This window comes from Syzygium oleosum, unplaced genomic scaffold, assembly GCF_021117445.2.
Source record: "Syzygium oleosum isolate NSW1041296 unplaced genomic scaffold, Sole_v2.1 Sole_v2.01, whole genome shotgun sequence".
Lineage (NCBI taxonomy): Eukaryota > Viridiplantae > Streptophyta > Magnoliopsida > Myrtales > Myrtaceae > Syzygium > Syzygium oleosum.
Genome location: NW_026607485.1, coordinates 33332466 through 33352550, shown reverse-complemented (window position 1 = coordinate 33352550; position 20085 = coordinate 33332466). Strand labels below are relative to the sequence as shown.

General features: G+C 43.5%; 4 protein-coding genes across 5 annotated transcripts; 1 reads left to right on the top strand and 3 right to left on the bottom strand.

Annotated features, from left to right (window-relative positions):
* Positions 1-794: 794 nt before the first annotated feature.
* Positions 795-6388, bottom strand: LOC115682536 (proline-rich receptor-like protein kinase PERK4). Its single transcript, XM_056314769.1, has 9 exons — positions 5730-6388; positions 4394-5065; positions 3342-3893; positions 2949-3032; positions 2805-2875; positions 2610-2686; positions 2306-2450; positions 1827-1988; positions 795-1368 (listed from the first exon to the last, which is right to left on the bottom strand). The coding sequence occupies exons 2-9, from the start codon at positions 4965-4967 to the stop codon at positions 1132-1134; spliced, it is 1902 nt and encodes a 633-aa protein (XP_056170744.1). The 5' UTR covers positions 4968-5065; positions 5730-6388; the 3' UTR covers positions 795-1131.
* Positions 6389-6847: 459 nt separating this feature from the next.
* Positions 6848-11419, bottom strand: LOC115682494 (plant-specific TFIIB-related protein 1). Of its 2 annotated transcripts, XM_056314777.1 has the most exons (4): positions 10759-11419; positions 8842-9000; positions 7406-8236; positions 6848-6994 (listed from the first exon to the last, which is right to left on the bottom strand). In XM_056314777.1, exons 1-3 carry the CDS (start codon positions 11377-11379, stop codon positions 7430-7432), a joined length of 1587 nt encoding a protein of 528 aa, XP_056170752.1. In that variant the 5' UTR covers positions 11380-11419; the 3' UTR covers positions 6848-6994; positions 7406-7429. The 2 variants fall into 2 exon arrangements, with proteins under 2 accessions (XP_056170752.1, XP_030462585.1); XM_030606725.2 differs by lacking the exon at positions 6848-6994 and having other exon boundaries at positions 7266-8236.
* A 1529-nt stretch (positions 11420-12948) lies between these two features.
* LOC115682498 (uncharacterized) lies at positions 12949-16523 on the top strand. Its single transcript, XM_056310041.1, has 3 exons — positions 12949-13346; positions 13493-13702; positions 16180-16523. Exons 1-3 carry the CDS (start codon positions 13098-13100, stop codon positions 16243-16245), a joined length of 525 nt encoding a protein of 174 aa, XP_056166016.1. The 5' UTR covers positions 12949-13097; the 3' UTR covers positions 16246-16523.
* Positions 16524-18016: 1493 nt separating this feature from the next.
* On the bottom strand, positions 18017-19720 carry LOC130134542 (probable polyol transporter 6). The gene is made up of 2 exons (XM_030606727.2): positions 19547-19720; positions 18017-19467 (listed from the first exon to the last, which is right to left on the bottom strand). The coding sequence occupies exons 1-2, from the start codon at positions 19662-19664 to the stop codon at positions 18080-18082; spliced, it is 1506 nt and encodes a 501-aa protein (XP_030462587.2). The 5' UTR covers positions 19665-19720; the 3' UTR covers positions 18017-18079.
* Positions 19721-20085: the final 365 nt, after the last annotated feature.

Genomic DNA, 20085 nt, shown 5'->3' with positions numbered 1-20085 from the left:
TAATAAACAGAATAAGCTAATAATCACCTATGAAGTAAACGGAAGTACAAGAAATTATGAATTTTTGCTCAACTTATTGATAGAGTGAATAGATCTGTCGTTTCTTTGCTATCCCTTTTCAGAATTGGGTATGGCTTCGGCCATTCCGGAAGCAAACGAAGTGTGTGTATGTTACCTGGATCCTCGTTGATAATGATATGGAATGATGGTTTGAATGCTCTTTTTCACATATCTCGAAATCGCCATGAAAAACACTAATATTCATTTTCTCACCCAAACCGATCCGATCTAAACCGAATTGGGATTTTTGGTTGGGTTCAAGTGTACGCTCTAACAATTCGGTTTGTATTTTCAAAACACCCACCCCTAACTGTGACATAAATACCCCAATATTTTTGTGCCATAAAAAATCATGAGTGTGACAAACATACCATGGATGAAACAAAAGTAGAAGATATATATGTCACACATGTATAAATGGGACACAAAAAAAGTTGGAAGTAGTTTTGTCATGGTGGGTAAGTTTATTACCTTTGGTAACAAAAAAAAGTTTCGAATATTTGTTTCACGGCATGTATAGTTTGGGATTTTGTTTTTTATTTTTTATTTTTTTATGGTATTTGCCCTTGATTTAATTGTGATTATATTCCTTTATTTTGAACGGGTCTTTATTTTCAATGGGTGTGTTGAATTGTATAATTCTTTGGTCAGTTTCCATTTCACATTGAAGGATCCTATTCTAAGCACGGGTTACAAATTTTGCTTGCATCTCTGCGTAACAACAGCAGTCCAAATACTGGTAAACCCAATTCAGTCTTGTAAGAAGACATATATTATCACATATTATTACATCATATAAGTTAACAACTGAGCTAATTTTGCTCAATTCTTGAAGTATATAAGCACTCACATGCCCATCAATTTGTGTAATAAAACGAGTATTACACCCATAAAGAATAAGAGAAATTCTGACACGGGGAAGATCATGGGAATGTTTAACTTAACATCACAATTAGTACGCGATAACAGATCGAAATCGATATTAAAAATGCTTTTTTTTTTCCTGCCGTTTTCGCGGCATTTTCTTTTCTTATTCTTTGGCATTAAGTTTTTTTCGAAATTTTCGATGTTTTAGGCTTTGTTTGGAGAGCGGCCCATCTCCCTAGAGTCGCCACTTGAAGCCCCGAAGTCGCTGCTTCCGAAGTCTTGGCTAGACAAAGCGACCTTCCTGAACCTCCTCATGTCGGCATTGTACGAGCTCGCGTCGTAGTCAGAGCTGCTATTTGTGCCGAACACCGAGCTTTGGCCGGGCCTCACTCCCTCATTCAGGTCGTCCAAGGACACATCTCCGTCGAGCGCTCTCACGATCTGCAAACCACATAATGGTTGTTCACATGTATAGAATTGTTCTTTCACCATCCCAATTTGAGATGGATGACTTCAGGCAATCTCATCAGAAGCAACGGACAAATTAAGAACTTATTGCCAGGCTTTGGTAGGACTTATCTTCGCAAGATCTTAAATAAAGGGTGCGGGACAGAGGACTTCAGCAGGAAATTTCAGGTGATATAGTATATAGATCACATGAATGGTCAAATGGATTAAATCAACAGCTCTAGAAACCTTAAGTCGAAATTATTGATTGTCTGATAAGTGATTATCTAGTAAAGGACATAACTAAGTTACAGTGATATATAGATTGAAACTTTGTGAAGTGAAAAAGTATTTGGAAATGTGGCTGAAATTGAGAAGAGACTACATAAATTCTTCCTAGCATAAAGTATGAAGTCACTGCAAAGGAGAATTCACAGAGAGAAGTTTCGAACCTGACTCATTTTCGGGCGCTTTTTTGCAGAATGACGAATGCTAGCACTAGCGCAAGCGACCATGCGAGCCATCTCATGGGGGTTGAAATTGTTCTCCAGCCTTGGGTCCACCAGTTCATTGTAGTTCCCATCATCCGATGCTTGCGTTAGAAGTGGTCGAGCCTGAAGCACAAGCAAATTCAAGATTTGAGTATCTCCTCAAGTCCAGTGAGAAATCAATCGGCTAAAGCTTTACTACGTTAAAGTTGAGCATCACCAAAGAAGTTTGTTACTGGAGAGCCGCCAAAACAGATCACCTTTTGCTTATATGATCGGAAAAATCACATTCCTATGGAGTTTCGCTGAGGCCCATCATCACATTTTAGAATTTGTCATTTTTCTTCCCATAATTCACTAACATGTTGCCTGTCTACTGAGGATTTGAGAATAAGAATGATAATGAGGAAATTATACTGAGGAATGATTTAGAAGCAGCGTACCCAGTCCACTAAGCTATCCTCCATAACATTATGAATATCCACGGGTCTTCGTCCTGTAATTATTTCCAAGAGCATAACCCCGAAAGAGAAAACATCGGACTTCTCTGTCAACTTGCCACTCGACGCGTATTCTGGCGCCAGATACCTGCATTAGGGAGAATCAGACAACAAGCACTCTAAGTAGACTCGCCATGAATCGCAAGATCATATAGGCGGTCTCGTGAAAGTCAATCATACACAAGGATTCCTTCGTAGTAGACTTAACACAGCAATTCATTTAATGAGACAAATAATAATCTCTCACCCAAATGTTCCCATAACACGCGTAGATACGTGTGTGTAATTGTCGGAAGACAATTTTGCTAATCCGAAATCAGCCACCTGGAAGGAAAACATCAAACACCATAGTTATATGAGATTATCAACTGCACAAGATGGTTCAATTACAGATGCAAAAAGTATGATGTTAACTATAGATGATTGTAGTTAACAACATTACCATAGCTTCAAAGTTGTTGTCCAAGAGGATATTAGCGGCTTTAATGTCACGGTGAATAATGCGAGGATGGCCTGCACAAATATTTGTGTAAAAGGACACATCCGCGCGCACTCTAGAGAGAGAGAGAGAGAGAGAGAGACTAACAGTCTTCATGAAGGTAAGCAAGTCCTTTAGCAGATCCTATTGCAATTCGAAGCCTAGTTGCCCAGTCCATCACCGGATCATCACCTGGGATGACCATAGATGCATAGATTAACATGAGAATGGAAAATTGACCCAGATGTCTTTGAGATAATATGACAATTTAATGGCTTGTTTAAGATTATTGATCTCAAAAACCTTATTCGTTCAGCACATCATTGACCTTTCACTGAATTGCGAAAACAACTTTTCGATGATTTACAACTTAGAAAAAGGTACTTTTTACCAATCACTCAATGATCAAGAATGATTTTCCAAGTTAGAATTGATTGAAGGCGGATTTGTCTGATGAATTGTTTAGATTTCATGTAATGCGATTTGTTAAATAAAACTCACGATAAAGATGGTACTCCAAGGTCTTGTTTGGAACAAACTCGTAGACCAGCATTCTCTGTCCACCAGCAATGCAATACCCAACAAGCGACACAAGATGGCGATGATGAACCCTACTAATGATCTCCACTTCAGCTTGAAACTCTCTCTCTCCTTGACCGCTCCCCGATTTGAGGCTCTTCACAGCGACCTCCTTCCCGTTTGGCAACACCCCCTTGTGCACGTAGCCAAACCCGCCCTGACCCAACATGTTGGCCTGTGCGAACCCGCCGGTCGCAACGGCCAGTTCATCATACGTGAAGGTGCTGCTGTTGAAGCCGAGGGTGAGGCTCGGCGAAGGAGGGGGAAGTGGCGGATGGTGGCGCGGGCCTGAGTAGCTTGAGCTCATGTCACCGCTGCTCATCATCGGCGGAGGGGGCGGCGGCGGCAGCCAGCCACCTCCGCCAGGGGACCCCATGATGCCAGACTGCGGGTTGAGCTTGACGACGTGGTCGGATGCGGGGTTCCTGTTGTGCCAGTTCGGGTGTTGTGAGCTGTGGTAGTAATCATGACCAACTGCATGATCAAAGATAGAGAAACAGGAATTGTAATCGTCTAACGTTTATAGATGAATGTTCAACCGTCTGATGTATGATCAGCTTTTGATGGTTGAATAGAACTTCTTTAGCTATTGATGGCTTTCAAATTATTTGCAAGAACACACATCCATACCAATTGAAGATACGGAAAAAAAATTGTAATGTATTCAAGGTCCGCCATTGATAAATTGACCAAATTTACATTATAATGTTTTAATTGGATCACGCAAGTGAACATAAATCTTACAACTAGGGACCTAACAAGAAAATGCTTTACTTATAAGATTTTGTCAATGCAAATTCATTGGGAAGTCCAAAGTTCTTGCGCGAGTAAATTTAATAATATTGAGATATGCTGTAAGCAATGCATATCTTTTGGTCTATTTATTATTAACATGCCAAGCGTTCTTAGATTTTCAGAAAAGAGGCATTGAAGAGGATTTGCATGCAAGCACACACAGTAAGCTTATAACTGACCTTTGTGACCATGAGAATGATCCATGTAATAATGCATCTCGTCACGCTTCTTCTTCTTCTTCCTCACGGCACACGCGATACAGCTAGCAATAAAAATAATGAGAACCAACCCTAATCCAACCGAGACTCCAACTACTATTGGCAAGTTGCTCGACGACGAAGATGATGAAGAAGAAGAAGATGTACTCGATGACGGAGGTGTCCGGTGTGCAGGTGGAGGTGGAGGCGACAATGCCTTTGTACCTGGTGGTGGTGGGGGGGCTAAGGATGAAGAATGCGGTGGGGGAGGGGGTGGAACATAGTTCGGAGGCGGAGAAGAATCATCCGAGGGAGGTGGTGGCGGGGATGAAGATGATTCATTAGAGGGAGCTGGTGGTGGGGAAGAGGCAGGGGGCGGCGAGGATGAATCGGAGGGCGGTGGAGGGGAGGGTGATGATTCCGGGGGTGAGGATGCTGCCGGGGCCGGGGGGGAGGACGAGCCAGTATTGTTGCCGTCCGAGGATTTGGGAGGTGGTGGAGCAATGGGAGATGATGGGGAATCCGGTGACGGAGCAGTCTCGTTTGATGAAGACATTTTGTATTGTCAATGGCAGATCATCAACTTCCCGCTAGGCTTTCTAAGCGAAAACCTCCACTACTCCCGCAACTGCTCGCCTCTGTGATCGACGACCCCTGAAAGGAAGATTGCATGACATGATATGGATATAAGCGCGAAAGAGAAAAAAAAACAGTTCCATGCAACAGAAGCATTGTCATTAAGAGAACAATCGTCAACGTGCTCAATCCCTAAGAAAGTTAAATGTAAAAGAGAATCCACAATGTTCAACCGCATTTAACAAGGCTTTCGAAATCTAAATCGTAGGAAAGAAAAGGATTAGAGTCATTAAGTGATTGCAAATTTGGAGATCAAATTCCACCTCCTAAAGAAAAAAGATAATTTCGCTCAGGTAACACAAAACAATCAGATGGGAAAATGATTCGGAACGAATAAAGTTCTGATGCAAGAGAATGGTTCTCTCTACTTGTTTAGCAAATGCGCGACGTGCGTTGCATGAGGAAGATGCTGAATTTTCTTCCTTTCCTATCACAGTTTATACAGGTGCTTAAAGGGCAGGTCGGGTGACTAAATCATCGCGAAAACAACAGGCTCTAAACACAGGATTATCGCTAGGAGATTAAAAACGAAGGATCACGAGATGTACTTCCAAGAGCAAATGGTTTCCTATAGGTTAAATAACTTAAAGGGGGGTATACATACACTTGCAGCATCTTCCATGGAGATGAAAGGAGAATATCAATGATTTAAGATGATGAAGGACAAGCAAAAGTGGCTTACCTGGACAGAACGAAATAGGAGAGTTGTCACTCAGAGGAACCAGGAAAAAAGGGTGAAGCATAGTGATGGTTGCATCTTAGATAGAGAAACCCCCATCACCATCATCTCCTCTTCCTTCCTACAAAGGAGGGCCTCTCTCTCGCTCTCCCTCTCCCTCTCTCTCCAACCCTTGTCTTTTGCCACCTCTAGTTTTGGAGCCTCGTCTGTTATTTCTGTTACCAATTCCTGGCTGAGGTATTGTCTTACCTTCTTTGGACACCCACGTTGGTCAAGGGACAGTGGGCAAAACTTTTTGAGTTGATTGAGGCGCAGATTTTGTGGGTGAGTGTATTTATCTATAATACCAAGCGATTACCCTTAAAGAATTGAACCCGGCTCGCAGTTTCTTAGTTTCAACTCGGGGCGCGAAATTGAAAATTTACCCAACTTACAATTATATACTCTGTTTAATGGAAAATTAATAGGCGCGGTACTGAAAATCATTTGTTATGGTATCAAAGGGGCCTGATGTCTCGTGGATTCGCATGCCAGGCACTCATAGCTTGTCCGATCTCTAGTGAATCGTACATCAAATAGACAGAGACTATACATATCATGAAACCTGAATAATTTTTGTTAGTATAGCTCAATCTCTCTTAGTATATAGCTGTGTATCGCGTCATATTTGACTCTAGAAGGTCTGAATGCCCACCACCAATGACCCGTAATTGACCACCACCAATGACCCGTAATTGACGACATGGTATTACATAGAAGTGACTAGTAAATAGATTCAGCTGGAGGCCTTAATTTTCATTACTCCAACGGTGAATGGATGGCTAGTTTGATGTGTTAACCGATCGGGAGGCCAGTTATACATTCTACGAATTTGGCTATAGTAGGTACAATCAGTTCAAAGTTGGGACGATATCTTACTTGCCATGCATGGGTTAGTCAGTTTTTATCCTAAAGTAGCACATGGTAACAATTCCATGTCGTTCAAACCAAGCGAACATTTGATCCATCACAGTACTAAATCATTAAATGGGAGCCCTCCCGGTTAGATATCATATGGAAGGGAAAGAATGAATGGATAAAGCGTGCAAAGGATTCTCATCATTACCATACCACGAAGGCGAATGCTGGTATTCATTAGAGGGAACCGATTCATATCCCGACTTCAGCATCCAAGTTGTTTCGGGCTCGCTTTTTTGTCCCCAAACAATTAGCAGCTCGAACCTCGTCACCAAGACACTACCAAAGCATTATATTCTTTTCAGCAGAATCTGGTAAAACAAGCTACGATTACAAGGGCCTACATATTATTCCTATAATACAATCAGTCCATAAGTAACAAATGCCAACCTCACTTGACTTTTCTGGATCCAGGAACTCAAGAGCCATCAAAAACCTCACAAAGTAGCCGGTCATATTATTAGTTATCACAAGCAATCTCAATTTCCATCCTCGACAAAAAGCGCAGCACTTGCTTATCTCAAAAAGCTTCAGTCAGTTGTAATCACAAGGGCGTCATGCGATGGGCATTGACTTTGAAACTGAAAGTACTAACAGGGTTTTTTTTCCAAATTTTTAAGAAGAAGGTGGTCATGATTCATAACAACAAACTACATGGGAAATTGTGACTATATACATTATGAAGACAAAAAGACACAACAGGGTTGCTTCTCAGTTCTCACCTTATACACTCGAATATCTCCGCACTAGGCATTTCTATGTTTATTTTGGATCTCAACTTCTTTCATTTCAACATCGTCAGGCAACCCTCTTGGCGCTTCCCCAAATTGTGAGGCAAAGAATGGCCAAGTAACTGAGCTTGCAGTAGCAGAGGAACTTGATATAGGATTTGGCTTTATAGAGCCAAAAGTGACCTTTTTCTCCTTATCTTCCTTGCTCTCGGGCCTTTGATGCTTTGACAGTGCCTCCTTTATGTCTACTGCCGAACTACCGCTCTGACCTTTCTCTCCGGCTGAACTGACACCAGAAGGCCCAAAAGAAAGCCAAGGCTGAATGAAAGTTTGCATCTGATTTGACAAGTGTGTATCTGCTCCTGTAGAGTTACCCTTACATTCAGATTCGTCCATGGACCTGGCCCGATGGTTCATGTCAGGGACTTCATTGAACTTATTTGATTTATTGTCCGCCTTTTTATCTTTGCTTGGTTTAGCCTCCGCCTGGCTATCTTTGTCCAGTACAATTACTTCAGCTGTCTCAGCTTTGATTGAAGTCCGGCCTGAGGTAATTGCAGTTGTTGGAAATGCTTTCTCCGGGGGAACAGCTGGAGTATAATTAGACGGCAGTAGATCATCCCAATTCTCTAGGAGCTCCTTGTAAACCTTTCGGAGGGTGACTTCAGTCAGACCAGTCACTTTACAAATTTCAGCCTGAGTTTTCCGCTTGTCTTCTAGTTGACACGCAAGATATATAGCGGCTGCAGAGATGCTTATCGGGTTTCTACGAGTGCAGAAGCATTTGTTGATCACGACTTCCCCAATATGAGTAGCCAATTCCTGAATTTAGAAACTAGTTACTGCATAATTTGGTGAAAAGCAACCTTAAGGGGAAGACACATTCTAACATTTATTAGATTCCAGAGTGGTCTTTGAACCCTTGAGAGAGAGAGAGAGAGAGAGAGAGAGAGAGAGATGCAACCAAACCAGAGACTGTCATTTTTCTCACAATTAGATGAATAAAATGATTCGAATAGGACAGAAAAAATTGAATCATCCAAAATCTCTTTCCATGTAGTGGAACTTATTTTACAGTGTGTCAAGTAAAAGGTTTCCTCAACGTCTTGCTTTCATTTTCTTCAACATAAACTCTCATAGGATGCAGTCAACTTAAAATATGAAGCTTATGAACAATTGTTTGGGGAAGTTCTCTGAACCACTGGAATTTACCCATGATTAGACACGGCTGACTGATTGCAGCTAATTCTTTATTGTCCTGCTTGATCCCCATCTCCTAAACAAGACAAGAAAGATCGCTCTTTTTCCTCTTAACAATGTGGCCCATAGCATCATATCATCTAACATAAGTCGACTCTTTACACGAGGCAACATAGCCAACCTCGAATCAATAGGAACTATGGTAAAATCTACAAACACAAGAATACCTGAGCAGATTTGTTGAGTTGGAGGAGTGTACAAAACCTTGGCATATGGACAGATATTGAATTGCTGTTAATGGGCTGACTTAACTGGAGAGCCTCCCCAAGTATCTTGATATATTTCCCAATTTCTTTCTGAGGCACATTGGCCGCAATTGAAATTTCCTGAACATTAAAGTTCACGTTAGATCCCATAAGGAAAGGAAGAAAGTTTGAGACGCTCCAAGATTGTATTTAAAGAGCAAAGAAATTAACATTGACAGAACGTAGAACACAAGTCACTTGTAGCAAATCCCTCTAAGGGCAATTTACTAGCAAATACCAGAAAAATTACAGACAAATAAGAAACGCGAGAAAAGCATTGAATAATAGAAATTGTGCTCAAACCAAAAAAGCAAATCATTAAGCATACCAGAACATGTTTTCTGATGCCAGCAAGAGAAAACTCATCAATTCTTCCTAAGTATCATAAGGTCAGTCAAGCGCTCATATGTTCTGTTATGTATGAAGATCTATCATTGGGTTTTAATACTGTAAATGCCACAAAAATAACTACCCAAAAGATAACCTTCTGAAAGTCAATTGGCATATGAAAAGATGTACTATTTGAGCTATATTTGGTTGAGGTGTATGGCTAGCAACGTGTGTGTTCCTGGATGACTATGTCAGCTGGTCCAAAAAGTTACGAGAGAGTTTGCTGGTTTCTATGTTCATTTGTTAGAAAGTGAAAATTTTAATGAGAGTGTCGACATAACTAAATCTCGCCAAAAGGTTTAACATGCACAACTCTTCCCCAATCATTGTTCTTTCACAAGCTACGACAGACTTTGAACTCAATTTTATAAATAAATAAAAAATAGCACAGAAAAGAAGCTGATCTACCGCAAATCTAAAACAGACTCCTAATGGATAATAGTGGTTGCAAGTACAAAATCAGAAGACACAAGGAGGTTATTCATTGAGCCGACGCCCAGACTTAGTGTTCGGATCAACATGCATCTGTAAGAAAATATTTGCCAATATCAGTTGGCAATAGGACTTGGGGAACAACCAGAGCCAGTAAAGCAAGACAGTGACAGTCAACTTTGAGTGGATGTACAATTATCAGACAAAGACCACTTCGCGCACTTGATGGCGATTTCTTTAAGCTTGCATGATATCCAGGCTTCTAAAGGTTTTATTTATCAGTATCTCCTATAGCACAACGGACTTTTAACCTACCCTCTTTGTCTAATTAGTCCCGAGACCCACTCTTGCTACTACCAAGAAACAGTGGAAATCAACATGAGTTAAGAATTTTCAACCTACGAGAAACGTGGATCATCCTAACATAGCGCAGAAAATGTGTGGAACTGCCACTCACATACAACATTTGATAACTTGGGCAACGGAAGGGGCACTTGCCTTGATATTGATGGAGCTCAAGATCCATGCGTTGCATAAAGTTCAATTATGAAGAAAAAAACATATGTTTAGAGCCCTAGAGATCAAACAAGTATCCACGTCACATCATCAAAGGTCTCACTAAGACGGTATGCGATGACGGCTGCCACCATGAATCCACATACGAACTAAAGTCTAATGCATAGCAGTATAGTTCCAACTAAACCAGCCCCTATAAGATGCAGAACAGGGATTCCCCTACAGATACACATTTCAACACAAGATAATCACATCTAATAATCTATGAAGTCTTACATCCACCACACTAGTATGGGTAAACAAAAAAGTACGTGATGCAGGGATCACCATCAACCTGAGGTGCACCCTTTAAGTGCAATGCATAGGAGCATCCAACTACACCTTTCATATGAAATACCACTGATTGTTTCTACAAAAACACGTTCTATTGCAAAAGCATCGCATGAGTTTATCTAGAAGTAACAGACATAGAGACAAAATAAACATCTGCTGAGGCATCACCTGAAGAGTTCTAGGCTCTTGCGCCTCCCTAATGGCTTGAACCAGAGCGGCAGTAGCAAGAGCCTCGACGCTCCGATTCCTCAAGCAAGTCGCCGAGCAACAATCCCTAAACAGCTGAAACGCGTGGTCCGAAATGTCGCAATCCAGCCCCAAGATCGACGCCACGTCGATGATCTGCATGTACGCCCTCAGATTGTCCACAACCACCGTCGACGACGACGACGGCGTCGAGCTGGAATTCGCCGACGAGGACGAGGAGGAGGGGTTGGTGGACTCGAGAGTCCGCTCGAGCTCGGCGAGGTGGCCGGAGAAGGAGAGGCAGGAGCGGAGAGAGAGCGGGGAGTTCTCGAGGGACCAGGTGGAGAAGGCGGTGATGAAGCCGGTGGCCTCGAAGGGATCGTCGTCGGCGTCGGCGGGGGTTAGGGCTTGCGGGGGGAGGGAGGGGAGGTCGGAGGTGACGAGGCACAGGGGGTTGTCCTGGGAGCGGAGGTGGAAGAGGTGGTGGGGGAAGTGGTGGCGCTCCTCCACCACGCGGCCGCAGGAGGTGCACTCGGTGATCGGGCGGCCGCCGCTGGTGACGGCGCACCGCCCCTGCGACGCCGAGCAGTACGGGCACTTCATTTCCAGCTCCTTCCCCAGTCTGTGCCGTCACTGTCTCTCTCTCTCTTGCGGATTACTGATTTTTGTTAATATGAATTTACTTATATAGCAATTCGATTTTAATCCCTAATTATCCAATAAAAATGCTGGATTTATTCTTCACCCTTTAATTTTACTCAGTTGGATCCTTCTTATCTAACATGACCAACAATTCAAATTTTTTTTTTGGTCGAAAACCAACAATTCAATTCAATTTGCACGATTTCATGTTCAGTGATGTGCCTCTCAACGACAACAAAACCGACACAAAATTGGAATAGAAAATAGAGAATGCCGGATATTAATCGTGTGTTCGTCCCATAAAATAATTTCATAGGAGAGAGCAAGCGGTGAATTCATGTTTCGAATACTTAATCTTGCATCCCTAGACTCTAGATCCCAAACCAAGAGTATCGGTCCAGGATGGCTCAACTTGGCCGCTCCTCTCCCAGTTCTTAAGGCAACTGAGTCGGTCTTTGGTCTTGAGATCCCCAGAATTTGCACTGTGCAAATTGATTCTCGATCTTGAAACTTTAGAGTTGGTCCAACTCTATCAAAGGACCCAACAAGCCGTCCAAGTTAAGTAAGGTGATTGCTAGATAAGATCGATCTTAAAAGTGTGAGAGTTTCCATTCAAAAATTAAAAACGCATATCAAAATGTTCGATCTTCATCAAAATTGGGCTACCCTTCGGTAAGAGAATTCGGCCCTCCAGTCCTCTTCTTCGGGCGGGCTCGTCAAGTGCGCCCGCCCACCCATCGATCCGTCCAAGAGCGAGACTCGGAGATCTGCAGACTTAGACCCGCAGCACCGGACAGGGGGTGGTAAAACCTCGTGGTTAGGACTTCCCGGGTGGCGCGACTGACCGACCGACCTCCCCTCGCTCACGTGATGGACCGACCCACCCGGAGTCAGATTCGACGTCAACGAAAGATCACAGCAAAAACAATATAATAATGCGGTGGCCCGCAAAAAAAAAATTTGTTTCAATTGCCCCCCTCCCCCCAAAGCCACAACCCCTCTTCTCTCTCTCTCCTCAGATCGTCTCCTTCCCAAATCCCGTCTCTTTCCCTCTCTCTCTCTCTCTCTCTCTCTCTCTCCCCGTAGCTCCAACGCGCGAGTTAGTGTCGGACAGTCCGTCGAATCCCCCACCCCCCCCAACCCGAGCACGCCGGCGTCTCCCGACATGAAGGATGACGATTTACTCCCCATATCGTCGGCGTCGGCGGCGGCGGTCTCGTCAAGTGCGCCCGCCCACCCATCGATCCAGTCAAGAGCTGAGACTCCGCCACCCATCGGAGTGCAGACTTAGACCCGCAGCACCGGACCGGGGGGGTGGTAAAACCTCGTGGTTAGGACTTCCCGGGTGGCGCGACTGACCGACCGACCTCCCCTCGCTCACGTGATGGACCGACCCACCCGGAGTCAGATTCGACGTCAACGAAAGATCACAGCAAAAACAATATAATAATGCGGTGGCCCGCAAAAAAAAAAATTGTTTCAATTGCCCCCCTCCCCCCAAAGCCACAACCCCTCTTCTCTCTCTCTCCTCAGATCGTCTCCTTCCCAAATCCCGTCTCTTTCCCTCTCTCTCTCTCTCTCTCTCTCTCTCTCCCCGTAGCTCCAACGCGCGAGTTAGTGTCGGACAGTCCGTCGAATCCCCCACCCGCCCCAACCCGAGCTCGCCGGCGTCTCCCGACATGAAGGATGACGATTTACTCCCCATATCGTCGGCGTCGGCGGCGGCGGTCGCCAACGCGAAGAGGGAGAGCCCGGATTCCGGCCCCTTCGGCCGCGGCCGGTACAAGATTTGGGCGCTGGCCGCCATCCTCCTCCTCGCCTTCTGGTCCATGTTCACCGGCACCGTCACCCTCCGGTGGTCCGCCGGCAACCTCAACCACCTCTCCGACGACCTCGACGCCCCCATTCGCGACGATCTCGACGTCCTCGTCAGTGCCTCCCCCCTCCCCCTCTCTCTGCGCTTTCGTTTCTTGAGCGTCGCGGGTTTCTGAGGTTGTGTTGCGTCGTCGCTAGGGTTCGGATTGGATCTCGTCGGGTTGATTTGGGGTGGGATTCTGTGTGAATGCTTGTGCAGGAGATGGAGGAGAGGGAGAAGTTGGTGAAGCACATGTGGGACGTGTACACGAACAGCAGGCGGATCAGAATGCACAAGTTTTGGCAGGAGGCGTTCGAGGCCGCGTTCGAGGACTTGAGCAGTGACGTTCCTGGTGTTAGAGAGGATGCGATCGCAGAGATCGCTAAGATGTCCATACGGTTCATCGATCCCCCTCCAGCTCAATCCACGGTAAGTGCGAACGCTCGACGATCTCCTTTCATTGTTGTTCTTTTGTGTTCCTTGTTCATTCATCGAGTTGTTAGTTTGTAATGCTTCAAATTGTAAAAATTGGACTGCAAATGAGGCTTTTAAACTATTGGAAATGTACTAAGAGCGTACTTGAAAAGACTTGCAGTTTTTCCTGATATAGCTTAGTAGGATATGGATCCTCCAATTTAGAGGTGTGATCCTTTCGATCAGTACGCGTTTTAAAAGATGGAATAGGAGGTTTAGATGAAAATGACTTTTAGAAAGCCACATTTGTTAGTGTGACTTGGAGAGTTAAATGGGAGGGTGGCCTCTTGGTAGCATTTCTATTTCCCTTGGCAAAGTGTTAATATCATTGGTGTAATCATGTGGTTGTCTTCAACAAACCGATGAATTTGGGGAATAAACAACTGTACTTGGAGAAAGTTTAGATATTCGAGTATGTGATATAGAGCTGCTTCTGAGTTTGTTTTATAGCTGAGTTCTGGGCTTGAACTGTCCACCGGAAGTTTTTTACTAACTCATTGGACAGAGCTAGAGGTTCACATCACATGTCAAATACATCCATATCTAACACAAAACCGTTTAAAACAGATCTGCATTCGATATGTCTCAAATGCCAATTCATCGGTATGTGGAATCAGTAGTGTAGTCGCCTCTGAAATATTTGCATTTGGTTAGGAGAGTAGCTAAATGTGGAGGGAATGAAAGAAAGTGAACAAATGGGTGGGTGCTTTTGTTTGATTTGGCCTCATGAATGTTGTCTCCAGGAATTTTAACCTGGATAGCTGATACTAGACTTTAATCTGTCAAACTAGTGTATAAATGCACTTCTCTTATTGTTTGCTGGCATAAGGTTTCTATTTTGATACACTTACAGAAATTTATTGGCCAATGTACAAGGTTTATAGCTGGTCATTAGGATGGAGCGATAACTCTCTCTTTCTAGCGTGCGCAGGTGCACGCAAAACAGTTGTCTATAGACCTGTTTTCTGCTGTAGCACGTAGGTTGCTTTCATCGAATGATTTAATTCATATTTAGCAAATATCTTTTTGGCAGTTTGGAGGTAGATGTAGCATGTAAATTTGTCTACCTGTTCTAAGCGAGATCACTAATCATGCAAAGGTGCCTTTGCAATTGTTTTGTGCTGATGCAGCTGTGGCCTCAGGGCTTTAATCTAAGGCTTTGAAGCTACAAAGTAATTGATAATTAAAGGCAGGATAAAGAGTTTTATTCATGGAGGAGTCTTTGGAAATAATTGAGTATCGATGGCAACTTTACTATGTTATAAGATGATAAAGATGGAAGGAATCTTTGGAAACATTTGAGGATCGATAGCAACTTTACTATGTTATAAGATGATAAAGAGAGAAAAGACCCATATGTTTTCTCTGTTATGTTGGTCTTTTCATGTTATCCAAGCTCTAAAAGTTACTAATGAAATTTTCATACTTTTGAGGATAGATTGACATTTGAATTTTCGAAAGCTAAGCTAGAGAAGCTCCTTTAGGAACTTGTACATTGGTTTTCAGAAACTTCTGCTCTGAACCTCTTTTTAGATGCCTAATGAGGTTGAAGCTCCCATTTAGAAATTATAGTTGCTCTGTGGAAAGGTTTACCAAGTATGTTCTCAAGAGTGATCTTGGCACTTGATGTGCTTTTCTCAAGTGCAATTCTTATCAAATGAAATTTACTTTGTTATCAAATGAAAAGAACTTGAGGGTCAATTGATGTATGCAAATCTTCTTACGGCATGCTCGGATAATCAGAATTTGATCTTTGAGATTGGTAGAGAGTCAGAGACTGACTTAAAACAAAATCTAATTTTCAGGCTTGGGTCACCATTTAGGATATAATTTTATGCCAATAGTTGCACATATGTGACCGAATAAAAAACTAAAAACAGAATTACTGCTCTGGCTTTTGAACCAGCTGGATTTCAGGCCTCCCCTTATCTCCTCTGCCTTTTCTAACTGTATGCCCAATTTAGGGGAATGTGAGATCATCCTTGATCTTTTGTTGCAAGTTACATTTTTTCCTATTTTTTCGTGTCATAAGCATAAGCTGTTCCAATTTACAGTTAGTGAGTTTTGGCAGGTGGTTCTCATGAACTTGCAAATACAGTTCCTGCTTGTTCTTTTGTTTCAAATGATGTTGGCTCGTGACCAGTGATTAACAGAAATTTGTGAAGTGTACTGGGAAAGTGGGAACTGAATTTTGTTCTTGTCAATTCTGGAATCTGAGTAATTAGAACCTGAAAGCGGTTTCATTAGTGATGAATTATAAGAGAACATGCATGAATGACAGCCTGATTGATCCTATGGCTCGTGTTTCTTGTTTCTCGAATCACATGGATCTTTCAGTTGTATTTTTGATTGGGCATTTATAAAAACTGCCTATGCTGCGAGCCTTTTGTAGCTCATAAAATCTAACAGAACTGTCCCCTTCCCTTTTGTAGAATGCTCGAGAATTTACTAAGAGGTTCAAGATAACAGAGAGAGGAGAGGCAGTGGTGGCTCGCTGATTACACATAAACCAGAAATTATGGAGATTCGAAATTTTAAATCGTTGTCCTCTCCAATGATGATCCATCGCACAGCTGCTGGATGCCTCATGGTGGCCATGAAGCACTAGATTTCTATGGCAGAGACAAGCTCGTATGTATGTAGACGGGAATTTTGTTTTCTTTCAATTTGATGTGAGAAATTTTTTGATGGTTGTAAATTGGAACAGCCGATACGTCGAGAAATTCATTGAATGGTTCTTCTTTCATATGAATTACCTATATTCTTTTGCAGTCAATCCCCCTTGGATACAAACAGAAACAAGAGCTCTGCTCATTTCTCGTGGAATTTATTTGCTCAAAAGCTTAGGATTGACACCTTACACATGATGTTACTTACATGTTTTGGTACTACATGTATGTCATAAGTAGGCATGTCGACAAAATTTACTTTGTAAGGTGACGTTTGCGCCTAGGTTAATGCTAAATTTTCTTCCTTGCACGCTAATTTCCATTTTGGCAGCTGAGGCTGGAGAGATTGTAAATGGAATATGTCAGAGATGAGCAAAGTAACTTGAATGTGCAGAGGTTGGTGTACTTGAAGACAGTCAAATGCAAGAACCTGACCGACGAAAAGACAAAGAAAGACAGAATCGGACCGGCATTGCAGATCCAACTGGAAATTTAAGAACGAGCCGAACTCTGAGCTCGATCTTGGTTCGCGTTGCGAGCTTGTATTGGCCATCGAGGCTACGGAAGACACGACCGTGCACGATTCTTGAATCAAATGTATGGCGAAACCAATTGTACCAATTGTGCTTTTCGCGATTCTTGAATCAAATGTATGGCGAAGCCAATTGTATCAATTGTGCCTTTCGGGGCCTCTAAGCGGCACGTAATTCTCGCGCATTTGAAGGATGATTAGAAAGTTGGTAAACCAAAGACATTACTGATACAAACATAATCTGAATTGAAAGGTATCCGTGGGATTATCATTCTGATCCTTTTTATTTCCTTTAGCAAACCAAAACATGCAGTAAGGATGGAAGATCTGTTCCCAAACTTAATCAAATATCAGGACCGACCGAATTGAATTCTGGACCCTCGGAGCTCGATGATTTTCGCATTTGCGAGTCTCTGATCTTTGAGAAACTGGAGTCTTAGTCCTTAAACTTTCAATTTTTCTATTCCGCTCGATGTCCGAACCTCGTCTTCGTGGATTAATTGCCGCAACCCTTGCACATGATTCAATTACAGGATCACGCATGACCAGCACATGACATGGCCCGAAACCGAGTTAAGAATGAGCCCTTCGAAAAGTCGGTGACATGCACAAGTGGATGATCCAAATTCAAAACTTTATAATCCTCAAGAGCCGAAAATCACGCAAGAATCTACGGATAATCAAATGATGGAAATCCCTGTTTTGAAAAGTTCAGACACAAGAGTCGTTTTCGGTAACCGGAGAAGAGTCAAGATGGCTTCATCATCCTAAACCAAACAATATTATTATTATTATTATTATTTTATATGATCAACTTGGCTCGATTTTAAACCATCAATGCTAAGTCCACATTCACATATACAAGAAATCAATTGTGGTACAGGCTGTTGAAATGCTGCCCAGTTAATGAGTAAATTGAAGTTTTAAGAGATCAGAAGCACTTAAAAGATAGAGGGATAAGGAAAAGCTGCATTAATATTGATCCGAGTTGGAGAAATGTACACTTTCTCAACGATATTTGAACTAAATTACAAGGTTCTTGATGATATAGCTTAAAGCTTGCTCTCTTGCACATTTCAAATTATATACGCTGCATAATATACCACACTAATCCAAGTTGTACAGTCTACACTAGACATTGGTTGGATCTATGCCTTTGTTCATGGCCTTACTATTCTTCCTTGTGAAGAGCATCTCAATCTCTTCCAAGGACTTGCCCTTCGTCTCAGGCAAGAAGAAATAGAAGAATCCCAGAGCCAACACGGATACGCAAGCAAACATGAAGAAGCTCCCGCCGATGGTTATGGCTTTCGATATCGAGAGGAAGCTCATCGACACGACCGCGTTCATGAGCCGGTTCACCGCGACGCAGATGCTCACCCCCTGAGCCCTCAGCTTCAACGGGAATATCTCCGAGCTATAGACCCACATGACTGGGGAAATCCCGACCGACAAGAAGGCCACGTACACATACGTGGCCACGATGCTCGAGATGAGAGCCCACAAGAGTTGTTCCTTCGCGTGCTCCACCATTGTCAAGCAAAACCCCAATCCAGTTAGGGTGATGATGATCCCTCCTATGCTAACTAGGAGCAATCTCCTCCTACCAACTTTGTCAAGCAAAAATGCGGCTATCGTTGTGAATGTGATGTTTGTGAGGCCAACCCCAACCGTGGCAAGCAAAAGCCTATTATTGCTGGTCACTCCGGCTTTCTTGAAAATTCGTGGGCTGTAGATGACGACTGCTACCATCCCTATCGCTTGCGCGAAGAAATGAATACCGACCGCGGCCAACAAGATCCACCGCACTGAGGGCGAGGGCCTTAGCAAGAGCTCTTTCCACACACCTTCGCTGCGAGTCTTCCTCGCGAGCTCGACAACATCCTCATTGCGATTCTCGTCCATCCCGGCTGCTACTATTATGTCCTGGAATCGGGTTTCCACTTCTTGCTCTGAATTACAAACTAGGAGCAAGACCCTTTTTGCCTCGGCCAGCCGGCCTTGCAATACCAACCACCTCGGCGATTCGGGCATCTTAAGGATCCAGAATGCCAGGGCGAGGGAAGGGATCGCTGCAACACCTAGCATCATCCTCCACCCCAGCTTTAGGGTCAATTTCGCGAAGAAGTAATTCGATACATAGCCGAGCAAGATCCCTAGGCTTATGGCTATATCTAGCAAACAGGTTAAGAATCCTCGATGCGTGGCGGAGGAGATTTCTGCAGAGTAGACAGGCGCAATCATAAGGGCGAAGCCGACCCCGACGCCAGTGATGCACCGTCCCGTCATCAAGATCGCATAGGATGGCCCATAGCCCATTAGGACTGAACCGAGTAAGAAGATGACGGAGGCGAGAACGATGGTGTAACGGCGGCCAATGTAGTCAGACGTTCTTCCGGCGATGAGGGCGCCCACAAGGGCACAAATGTTTAGGATTCCGGCTAGGAATTCAACCTGCGTGTCGTTTATCTTGAGGTCCTCTTTAATGAAAATCATGGCCCCACTCATGACACCAGTATCTGGAGTGAAATTGCAAAATTGAAAGTGGAATCAGTACAAGAAAGGACAACGATGAGGGGCGAGAGAGAGAGAGATGACCATAGCCAAAAATGATGGAGATCATGGAAGCAACGATGGCACAAGCACAGGCATATCTGTTGAACCCAGAAAGATTCTCAGCCTCACCACCACCATCACTCAATTCATCCATGCTCATCGCAATCTTCTGCTTATGACTCTCACTACAACTACCGCTTCTCTCTCTCTCTCTTCCTCTCTAACAAATATAATAAACATCCTTAAGCAATCGCAGTTCCAACTGACCCTTTTTATATAGCACAACGCTACAGTCACACACTGAGCAGTGGTTGCTTTCTACGCGACGCTAGAGAGGTTGTAATCCCATTCAAGAACGATGTGTATTTACTGCCAAAACCCGTCCCGATACATCCCACCAGCAGAATCGAACAAATGTAGGAAACCGGCTTGACGATATTAAGAACAAGGACCGGGAGAGGGGACCATTCGACCTGCATACCCGACGAGACCCGACATTCATCCCCGCTGACGTGGCATCCTTCACTTGATTATTCATTACTAGAATACCCTTTTCCCCTCTAATTAACGGACACCTTAGC